The 12,320-nt window shown below is 37.8% G+C and overlaps 1 protein-coding gene across 6 annotated transcripts in view; it reads left to right on the top strand.

The window, feature by feature from the left end:
• arpc1a (actin related protein 2/3 complex subunit 1A) overlaps positions 1-12,320 on the top strand; it is a 53,362-nt gene that overhangs the window by 9,551 nt on the left and 31,491 nt on the right. For all 6 annotated transcript variants that reach the window (XM_012970242.3, XM_012970241.3, XM_012970240.3 and 3 more), the window contains 3 exons: positions 982-1,074; positions 2,878-2,982; positions 8,947-9,169. In XM_012970242.3, coding sequence (XP_012825696.1) covers positions 1,011-1,074; positions 2,878-2,982; positions 8,947-9,169 — 392 coding nt within the window. In that variant the 5' untranslated portion in view covers positions 982-1,010. The remainder of the gene's footprint in view (positions 1-981; positions 1,075-2,877; positions 2,983-8,946; positions 9,170-12,320) is intronic.

Here is a 12,320-nt window from a genome sequence, read left to right on the forward strand (position 1 = left end):
TACTTTTATTCCCCTTTATTTTTTGGTGTTACTGTTCCTTTAAACTATTGACTATCCATTCCCTTCACGTATACAAGTATTTCTAGTCCTGCAAATTTTTTTTACTTAATTAGTTATCAGTGAGAGTTAGGCTGGGTTCCCAGTGGGCATTGGGTTCCCTGTAACAGAGGGACACGACGCAGTGGAGCTTCCGCACCGTAACTGTGCATACGTCCCATTTAGTGAAGCATACAGTCAATGAAAAGCATGCTTCATGGTCACTCAACGTGTTCGTTTATGCACTACGTGCATTGGGCTTTATTCTTATAGCAGAGAAGTAATTAATTATGACTGTTTTTTAATTGGGACATTTAAACTTGCTTTATTTATTTATTTTTATTCCCATATAAATTTAGTAGGAGTCGGAGTCGGTTCATTTTTTGCCGACTCCGACTCCAGGTACCCAAAATTGCCTCCGACTCCTCGACTCCGACTCCACAGCCCTGTTTAGAAACACTGGGCAAATTAGCATTTAGGCAGTAAACCATGGGAGCCAATGAGATGTTTGCTTTTATCATTTTATCTCCAGTTGGCTAGAAAATAACCACTGATTGGTTGTTATGGATAACTGCCTAATTACAAATTTTCCCAGAGATTTTAAAGGAATTCCAGAGTTAGCCTAATGTAACATCAAAGGGGAAACTGTCAGAAGGGTGCAATGAATGCTATGTGCTTTGTGCTTATCACCTGCACTTAGTAATGGAAATAAAGCCATCATTGTTGATAGATGTATGCTTATGCACATTGGATGTGAAAATATGTAGTTTATGTATACCCTTATTTGAAGTAAGATAGTGAATTTTTGAGAAGAAATTAGCAATACTTGTGGACAATACATTTACTTGTTGCAACCAATGCCACCAGCAGCAGTAAGGGCTAGGAATCTATTGCAAGAGGGGTATACATTCAAATATTTAGATTTATGTTTTCATATTTTTGCAGTTTTCTTTTGGGCAAAAAGGAAGATCACAATGTCCTTGCACCAGTTTTTACTTGAACCCATTAGCTGCCATGCCTGGAATAAGGATCTAACACGTAAGTTATACACAGTCTTTCACTGTCAGATAGCTGCCTGGATAGGCGCTATAAGAGTGTATAGGTTTTCTATAGAGATCCATGTGTATATACTTACCACAGGATATTAGACTAACATCTAAAAATGAAATAGTGTTACAATGTATTTTAAAGTGTAAACGAAATACCCTCCACTTTATCAATAGAAAACTTGACAAAGCTAACCAGTGACACTTCATCCCCATCCCAAATTCCTATACAATTGTCAATACAGCGAATAAAGAAATATGTGCCCTATTTGGATTACAAGCTCCGATATTTTGTTGGTTTTAATAGTAATTATTATGTTCTTGATTATTAATAATTAATTATTATGTCTTGAACTAAGGGTTATTGTTGAGAAGGAGGGATTATGGACTATATATAGCCTCCTTAAATGTGGGCTGTAAGATGCTTCTGAGGAAGTGGCGAGAGGCCACGAACCGCGTCAACACCTGTGTACATGCACTCTTAAATTTTAAAATGACTGAATAAAAATATTTTTTTTTATTAGCAGCTTTTTTCTAGTGCTCCATATATATATTTTTTTATAAAACGGTGCTGAGTGATATCATCAGTTATAATTGGAGCTTAGTGATGTAATTTCTGTCCCATGACTCACTGAAACTTATTAGTACCCCCATTGTAAAATATCAGAAGTCCCCTCCAAGTTCCATGACCTGTGTAAAAGCACAAGGTCGTGGAACTCCTTGGTGACATAATAAACCTATATTTTACAATAGGGGGTGCATTATTCACTATATAAACAGTCAATATGTTATAAGTTATAATTGGTGCTTGGTGATGTAACTTGTGTCACATGGCTCACTTAAACTTTTGTATTATCATAAATAATGTACCCACTGTTGTAGAAGTCATCTCAGACTTCTATTAACTCATGGGTGACGTAAAATATCCTTATATTTTACAATAGGGGTTACATTATAAAGTGATACTGTCATGATTTATATTGGGGTTCCTCAACCTTTCTTACTATGAGCCACAAGGTAAATGTAAAAAGACATGGAGAGCAACACAAGCATCATAAAAGTTCATGGTAGTGCCAAATAAAGGCTAAGATTGGATATTAGGTAGCCTCTATGCACACTATTCGCTTACAGGAGGCTTTATTTGGTAGTAATTCTTGTTTTTATTCAACCAAAACTTCCCACCAAGTCAAGACTTCAAAAATAACTACTTGGTTTGTTGGCACTGAGAGCACCATCCAAGGGGTTGGTGAGCAACATGTTGCTCACGAGCCACTGGTTGGGGATCACTGATTTATATGGTATACATTTTACTTCTAAATTACACTGTTTACATAGCAAATAATTCAATGTACCATTTAAAATGTTATTCTTAAACCAACAAATGTATTTTCTTTAATTGTAATATTGGCGTGTAGGTGCCATTTCAGTGCATTGTGCCTGAGTCTGAGCTTTCAGAAGGAGCCAGCGCTACACATTAGAACTGCTTTCAGATAACCTATTGTTTCTCCTACTCCCATGTAACTGGAGTAGTCCCAAGTTGGACTTGGATTTCTTATCCAAAAATAAATTTGTTGGCTCAAGAATAACATTTTAAATGGTAAAGTGAATTATTTGCTATGTAAACAGTGTAATAAAAAAATCATTACCGTTTTCCTTTAACTAGCGATAATTACATTCTAACATTAAATATACTATTTATGCTGTAAAACACTTATGTGGATTTTTCTGCTAAATTCTGTTTGCTTGGCTTGTTTTTAAGTCTGTTAGTCATGCTTACTTTAATATTCTTCACTAGAGATTGCAATTAGCCCAAATAACCACGAAGTTCATATCTACAAGAAGAGTGGAAATCAGTGGGTAAAAGGGCACGAGTTAAAGGAACACAACGGACACATCACTGGTAGGTTATGAAGGAGGGACATTTCTTTTGTGTACGAGTTGAGAGATATCCAACACACACACACACACACACACTGATCCAGTGTGGTGACCTGTTGCTTGGCCTGAAATCCTGTATTTAACATGAATTATTTCACTATGGCACCCTCCCCTTCCTAATGGCAGCCTATATTCTTGTAATACCTTTGCTGGCTCATTCTGTGAACAAAAGGAGAAGAAAGAATCCTAAAAGATGTTGCTCTGCTTTACAAGCAATGTCTTTCAAGCAAGATTTGAATGTGTCTAGCTTATGTTGCATTCTAAAACAGACAGCAGCTTAATGATTATTTAACATTTTTTTGTAATTCATTTTTATAAAGAGGAGTCTGCTTCATGAAAAATAGTTGCAGTTGCAGCTGCAGTATTTGGATTTGTATTATTCTATATACAGGAATAACATTCTGCAATATTTGGTAGAGATTTTGTGCTTCCGTCCCTGCCACAGTGGAGTTTACCTTGTATTGTTGTAATCTTATTGCATTTAAACACACACTATGGAACACTATCATAAACCAATCTTATACCATTTGCCATAATCAAAAAAACAGGACTGGTCATCTGCTGGCTGTCTGATACATATTGGGCTCCAGTACATTTTATTGGACCTCTGTATCTGAATAGGAGGAGTTGAGCAGCAGAAACTGAAGTATGCGGTAGAAAAGTATATAGTGTTGGCTTAATTATCTTTGTTACATTCCATTACTTTAATTAAAGTTCAAAATATAATTGGTTCTGGTTAAACTGAAGCAGAAAAGGAGGTCAATTGGGTGAGGAGTGAGGAGATGGGACTGAAGAGATAGAAAGACATATCAGAAAATGGAAGAAAAGGTACACCATTCAAGGAAAGGGAGAATGAAGAAAGAGGAGAAAACAGGTGCTGGAGAGACTGAAAATAAATATAGGTTGAAATAGGTAAGCGTAGATAAAGGGTAGGAAAATACGCCTGGAGAAGCTAGACATGGATGCCTCCTGGTGGCAGTAAACTATTTTTCCTTCAGTCATAGTGCAGCCCACACCTCCAGTGGGGTAAACAATATTTGGGTGGTGGTGTAATTTTAAGACAGTAGTTATATATGGTACATTAGCTTTTAACAATCCACATGTGCTGCTGAGAAATACATCAACTAATGTAGCAAACTGTTCAGACCTAACTTACTGAGCTGCCAGACTGAAACACCAAAGGGAGGAACATCAAACTTTGAAATGCTCAAAAATAAAAGAAAATAGAAAGCTGTTGAAAAAAGTTTGTATTTCTGGTATACTGTATGAAAACTGTAAAACCCCATATAATGTATCTGCCAGTACAACTTCCAGTACAACTGATTCGGGGAGGGAATTCCACAACTTCACAGCTCTCACAGTAAAAAATCCTTTCCGAATATTTAAACGGAATCTCCCTTCTTCTAAATGGAGTGGGTGCCCTCGTGTCTGTTTGAAAGACCTACTGGTAAATAAAACATTTGAAAGGTTATTATATGATCCCCTTATATATTTATACATAGTTATCATGTCACCATCTTAAGTGCCTCTTCTCCAGTGTAAACAGACCCAACTTGGCCAGTCTTTCTTCATAACTGAGAGTTTCCATACCCCTACACACCCTGCACACCAGAAAAAACTTCCTTAGGGAGGTATTATAGTTAAAAAAGCATTTTATTCTACCTTGTTTGGCGCCAAAAATTACAGCATTAACGTGCGCTCGGGTACCGTGACGTCACTTCCGCATATGTCACTTCCGCGAACGTTACATTCGCTTCCGCGATATTGCACCCCATCTACTACACATGCGTACTTTCGCATGTGCGTAATCACGCACGCCCATACGTGAAAGTTCACACAAACCTCCTGCAAATACACATCTATTGTTTTTCATGTTACCTAGCAACCCGTTTTCAATGCAAATTTCTTCACAATACATTACTTTCTCCACACAATATGTTCACACATCAAAATACAATCAGGATATACAGTATAAACGTTCTCTATAATGAGCCTTCATTTGAAATATCACACAAAAAGTGACCATGTGTATAAAGTGCACAAGTGCTATATAAATATAATAAGTTATCATCTCAAAAAAATACATGTCAATGTAGAGCCATGGGACAGTAATAGAATATTATTTAAACCAAGTTCTACAACTGTATAATTGCATAATAAACCTAATTAGTTTCATAACAGTGTCAACACCATATATGTCAGTGTTAAACATATTAACCCACAATAGTATAGTGAAATATAACAAATATACAATACATGTAAAGTGCTTGTGCATGAAATAATGGATATATTCTCGTTATTAAAACACAAAAAGTATCCATAGTACACCCCTAAAAAAACCATTCATAATCCCCTAGGACCACGGAGAAACCATGATTCAGTATCGTCATTCTTAATTTCCATGTCCTTGCTGTATATGCATCTCTCTCCCCCATATGGAAGGTCAAACTGGAAGATTTAAAAAAAAATATCCATAAACACACACAGATACTCACATATAACCTAAAAACACTAGAGAAAAATTCCCTATTTATACCACAAGCTGATGTCAAATTAGAGATCAAAAAAAAGAAGAGAACTGAATGTGTATATATTGATATATTAGTGATAGGATAGACCTCAAATATCTAAAAAAAAAATAATGACAATTCCCTGTCCTCATTCAGACCATCAGGTGAAAGGGAATTCAATCTATAAATCCATTTTAATTCCCTTTGCTTTAATAGCAGCTCCCTATCTCCACCTCTTTTGGGTACATGTACTTTTTCTATACCCATATATCTAAGCTGACATTAGAGGGGATTATAGGCAGTTGGGGGATGTTCTTTTTTCCCATAAAAACAATCAACGCACCAGAGGTCACCCCTTTAGATTAGAGGAAAGGAGCTTCCATTTGAAGCAGCGTAGGTGGTTTTTCACGGTGAGGGCAGTGAGGTTATGGAATGCCCTTCCTAGTGATGTGGTAATGGCAGATTCTGTTAATGCCTTTAAGAGGGGCCTGGATGAGTTCTTGATCAATCAGAATATCCAAGGCTATTGTGATACTAATATCTACAGTTAGTACTAGTGGTTGTATTTATAGTTTATGTATGTGAGTGTATAGATTGGTAGGTGTGGGTTAGGTGTGCTGGGTTTACTTGGATGGGTTGAACTTGATGGACACTGGTCTTTTTTCAACCCTATGTAACTATGTAACTAACCTGATGTGTCTCTGCCTGAAAGTGTGTTGCAACCGGTGAATTCGGCTTTCCAAGTCTAACATCACTCATGTGCTCACCAATCCTGGTTGTAAGTGGTCTCTCCCACATATATTTTTCCACAAGGACTTTTGAGGATATAGATCACATGATCACTCACATGATCACCTGTGGATAGCACAGCAACCCCCAGTACATAATTACACACCTTAGGGACCATTCAATGGCTATTTCCAACTGCTAACAAACTCCCACAGCAAACCCCTGCCAGGTTCACCTCCCACAAGCAGCATAGGGCAAGCAAAGTATGGCACACACAGGCAGCATAGGGCAGGTAGAGTATGGCGCACACACAGGCAGAGTATGGCACACACAGGCAGGGTAGGGCAGGCAGAGTATGGAACACACAGGCAGGGTAGGGCAGGCAGAGTATGGCACACACAGGCAGGGTAGGGCAGGCAGAGTGCTGCCTGTGTGTGCCATACTTTGCTTGCCCTATGCTGCTTGTGGGAGGTGAACCTGGCAGGGGTCTGCTGTGGGAGTTTGTTAGCAGTTGGAAATAGCCATTGAATGGTCCCTAAGGTGTGTAATTATGTACTGGGGGTTGCTGTGCTATCCACAGGGGAGGAGGAGGCATATGGAATTTAAGGGTATATCTTAATATGACATAATTCTTTCACATATGAATGACTGTTGATATCCCCACAGTAAGGACCAAGCAATTGGGATTTTGCTGTGCTACTGCCATTGTGATAAAATAGGTGTGGTTTCAAAAAGGGGAGTGGTCAAAACTGTCTTCCATTAGCGGCCCTCCACCATGTATGCTAGAGAAATTCTGGCCCTCGGCACCGCAGAAGTTGGATAGGACTGCTCTACTTTAACAAATCCTTTCTCTCCTTTTGATCTACTTTCCTCTTTGCTTCATCCAGTACAACTACACTGTAACCTCTAGCCTTAAACTGCATGCACATTTCCTCAGCTCTCATCTCTAATCTTTCTTCATTACTCACAATTCTTTTTACCCTCAACAATTGGCTATATGGTAATCCCTTCACAAGTGATGGTGGGTGAAAACTATTAGAACTCAAATAAGTCACCTTATCAGTAGGTTTACAATAAAGATCAAATATAAATGTATTGTTCTCAACTCCCACCAAAACATCCAGGAAATGTACCTTATGCCGATCCCTTTCCAGGGTAAATTGTATTTTTGGTAATCTCGTATCCAGGTATTCCTTAAACTCCAATAGTACATCCTCTGTACCCTGCCAAATAAAAAAAGATAATGTCTATATAGCGTAGCCAAACTAGAACATGTTGCCAAAACCTCTCATTTCCATAGACAAACTCATCCTCATACCAAGCCATGAATAAATTTGCATAGGCCGGAGCTACATTAGAGCCCATTGATGTACCCTGGCTCTGTTCAAAAAATTTTTCTTCAAAGACAAAATAGTTTTTAGTCAATACCATTCTCAAAAACTTCAGCAGCATTGTTGGTACCCCACTAGGTAGGTCAAGTTTATCGAGCACCCCTTGTATCACATCCATACCCTGTTCATGTGGGATAGATGTATACAAGGAAGCCACATCCATTGTACATAGCCAGACTCCCTCATCTAGCCCCTGGACAGTATTTAATTTATTGATAAAGTCAGTGCTATCCTTCACATAGGATTTAGTACCTACCATCACCGGATTAAGTACACTATCCAGTAGCATCGCAATCGGTTGAAAAATGGATGATACTCCTGCAACTATAGGTCGGCCAGGGGGATTCTGAAGATTTTTGTGTATTTTCGGAAGAAGATAAAATGCTGGGAAATCAACAGTCAAATAATCATATAGTTTCTTTGTAATTAAGCCATCATTCAAGCATTCCTTCAGGTATTCATCTAGCACCTGTTTCAACACATTCGTTGGATCCTTATTCAAACGCTTATAGTGTTTAATTTCCCAGTTGTAGCCATACTTCCTTTCTATATGCTTCCGCATCCATTACTACAATGGCTCCCCCCTTGTCCGTAGGTTTTATCACAATGGTTTTATCGGAACTTAAAGTCTCTAAGGCTTCTTTTTCAGATTTCTCAAGATTGATACCTGCCGGCAGGAGGTGCCATTTCAGTTTTTCCACATCCTTCCCTATTCTAGCCCTGAGTGCACTCTATTACTTTAAATACTGTATGAAAATAGCAGAGCTGAAAAAAGAGTTTGAAGGTGTACAACCCCTTTAAAGTGCTAGAGTTTGTCAGCTGCCATTTTTTATAAATAATTTTTGGGTTGCAGAACATGCTTTCTCTTATTGTATAATATTTGGTCATAATGCTATTACCCAGTTATCCTAATGTATAAAGCAGTGGAAATGTCAGAATTTTGGGAACAGCACATGTGCAGTTGAGCGAAAAATGCCAGCTTTGTTTGTTAGTCATTTTTCACTCTACTGTGCATGTGTGAAGACCGAAGCAGGAAAAATCGCTAGCTCACATACATCCCTAGCCGGTGCAGTTTTCTCCTAACAGGAGCACCAACCAGGGGTTTCAGGTAAGAGATTACAATCACTAGGGGGTGCCTAACATTTTGGACCCCCCCCCCCCTAGTGATTTAACCTTTCCTTCTCCTTTTAACTTTATTCCCCTGCCCCCTTTCAAAACAAAGCAATTTTCTGCTACCTATATTATAGAAGTTTGTTCTTTCATAAAAGCATTAAAAACAACCTTTGATTTTCCTAGGCATTGACTGGGCTCCTAAAAGCGATCGTATAGTAACATGTGGTGCTGACCGTAATGCATATGTTTGGAGCCAAAAGGATGGTGTATGGAAGCCAACATTGGTGATTCTACGCATTAACCGTGCAGCTACCTTTGTAAAGTGGTCTCCGCTAGAAAATAAGTTTGCAGTGGGAAGCGGAGCAAGACTCATATCTGTGTGCTACTTTGAATCTGAAAATGACTGGTAAGTTATTCTTCCTCATTACACTAACAATATGTAGAGTTACCCGACTAAGGAACCTGGAAATCTTACCTTCGAGCAACATGCTCTCAACATGTTGCTTACCAACCCCTTGGATGTTGCTCCCAGTAGCCTTAAAGCTTGTGCTCATTATAAAAATGTCTGACTTGAAAGCATGTTTTGGAAGCATAGACACCATGTGTACTGCCAGACAAAGACTCTTGTAGTCTGCCAGTCCACATTGGGCTACAAAATAGCCAATCATAGCTCTTATTGGGTATCCCTTAAGAGAACTGTTTTCCAACTTATTTATTTTTAAATTGTTCTCAGAGGTTAAGAAGGTTGGGCCTGCCTGACGTATATGTTGGTGCAGTGCTGAAAAGTACTCTAGTCTGGTGCATTTTTGATTGTTTGGGTGCTTAACAACTTGCCATCTTACATTCTTTCATGAAGGTGTTGCAGTATGCAAGATTTACCAATTGGTGCTTCACATGTTTCTGACTTACGTCATTGATCATAATAATTAGCTTATTAGTGTTATGGTCATTCTGTTTTTTTGGTATTCCACTCTAGCAATCAAGTTATGAAACTGTTTGTTTTATGTAAATGTGGTTAAAAACAAAACTATACAATTTTTATAAATGTAGTCAATAATAAATTAAAGAAGAAATTACAGAATATTGTTTTGGTTTCTACTTTTTTTTTTTTTTTCAATTCTGTGTGGCAGCTTTTTGGATAGCTACGACCCATAATCCTTTATGTTCCAGCAAAATATCACATTTAATTTTCATTTTACATTTTATTCTCATCTTTTCTTCTGGAAAAATGTATTTACCCAGTAAACCTATGTATTTTTTTAAAGGCTTTGTAAATCTCCCTGATTGTTTTTTCTGTGTAATTGTACTTCTGTATCAAGATAATGAACTCAAAGATACAAATCTTTTGGAATGTTTTTTTTTTTTTTTTTTTTAACCCTTTTACTGCCAGCCATTTTGGTCAAAGCGGAACTTGTATTGCCAGACAGTTTTTGAACATTTTGCACTGTTTCACTTTAGGGGCCTTTCCTCGGGGGGACTTTTAGTTTACCAAGGAAAACAATATATCGTTTTTTTCAGAACAACCTAAGCTTTCAAAATATGGTAGAATTTTTGTGTAATTCCAATTCTGTAACAAGATATAGGCTTCTAAATGTCTAAAAATGCAAAAAAAATCAAATTTTCCATAATATAATCACACATACTAGAAACAAAAATTATTTTATGCATGAATATACAACTGATTTGGAAAGTCCCATGTCTCCTGAACGTGCCAATACCAAATATATATAGTTTTATGGAGATTTCTCACTTGTATAGGTCAAAAACTCCCAGCAGTACACTACCAAATTCCCAAAGCACTGCTCCAAAAAAACTGCATACTTTGGATTTCAAGGCCAAAATTCCACTAACAGAAGGTTTATCCCAGAAAATTGTACATTTTTGGAAAGAACAGATTCTGGGGAATACAGAATAGGCACAACTGTCTGTCTACTCCAAACTATCAAGTCGCAATGCTTTCCTAAAGTTATTGGTTTTTATCAAAATTTGTGATTTTTTTTAAAAATCGCTTCAAAGCTTCTAGTCTATAGTATCTTATCTCCTACAGGTCATAAAGTAACCAAATAAAACACCCCAAATATGAATGCCTGGGGTCCACTGAACAGTTTGATGCCCAATATGTATAGGTTTACCTAAGTATGTGGCATGTAGGGGCCCGAATGTGAACATACCCCATATGAACTGTCATTTCTGTCATTTCAGCTTCTGCAAAATCAACACATTTACATCATTATATGTGAGATAAAGCTACAAAAAAGTACGCTCACCCCAGAAAGCCATATATTTTTGGAAAGTACACATTCCCCCGAATCTAAAATGGGTACCCATGTCTTTCTACTCCAAAGTACCAAGCCGCACAGCTTTTCTAAAGTTAGCAATTTTGATGACATTTCCAAAAATCCCCTCAAAGCTTCCACTTTGCAGCATCTTATCTCCCACATAGCATTAGGTACCAAGATAAAACACCCTGAATTTGAACACCAGGGGTCCACTGAACAGTTTGATGCCCAATATGTATAGGTTTACCTAAGTATGTGGCATGTAGGGGCCCCAATGGGAACATACCCCCATATGATCTATCATTTCAGCTCCTGCAAAATCAACACATTTACATCCTTTATGTGGGATAATGCTACAAAAAAAGTACATTCACCCCAGAAAGCCATATATTTTTGGAAAATACACATCCCCCCGAATCTATAATGGGTAAATATTTCTTATTGCTACAAAGTACCAAGCTGTAAAGCTTTCCTAAGTTTGCAGATTTATATGACATTTCGAAAATCGCATAAAAATGTTGCAATTTGCCGCATTTATCTCTCACAATTTCTTGATAAAGATCAGATAAAGACAAATCACCCCAAAAAGGAACACCAGAGGTCTACTGAACAGTTTGATGCCCAATATGCATAGATATACCAAAGTCTGCGGTATGTACTGAACCCAAAATGAAAATAGCGCATAAGGATTTCTCGCCTGCCAGCTCAGCTTTTGCACACAGAGCCCCCTGTCAGTGTATTATGTGCCAAAACTTCCCCTAACCATACAGTGACCCCCACAAAACCATATATTTTTGGAAAGTACACATTCTGACAAATCCAACAAGGGTAAAGAGTCCTTTCTACACCAAAGTACCAATCTGCAGAGCTTTCCTAAAGTTATTGGTTTTTATGACATTTCAGAAAATCGCCTAAAAATGTTGCAATTTGTCGCATTTATCTCACACAATTTCTTGCGTACAAAGGCAAGTCACCCCAAATAGGAACACCAGAGGCCTACTGAACAGTTTGATGCCCAATATGCATAGATATACCAAAGTCTGCGGTATGTACTGAACCCTAAATGAAAATAGCGCATAAGGATTTCTCGCCTGCCAGCTCAGCTTTTGCACACAGAGCCCCCTGTCAGTGTATTATGTTCCAAAACTTCCCCTAACTATACAAATCCCCCACAAAACCATATATTTTTGGAAAGTACACATTCTGACAAATCCAACAAGGGTAAAGAGTCCTTTCTACACCAAAGTACCAATCTGCAGAGCTTTCCTAAAGTTATTG

The sequence above is a fragment of the Xenopus tropicalis genome, chromosome 9, assembly GCF_000004195.4.
Source record: "Xenopus tropicalis strain Nigerian chromosome 9, UCB_Xtro_10.0, whole genome shotgun sequence".
Taxonomy (NCBI): Eukaryota; Metazoa; Chordata; class Amphibia; order Anura; family Pipidae; genus Xenopus; species Xenopus tropicalis.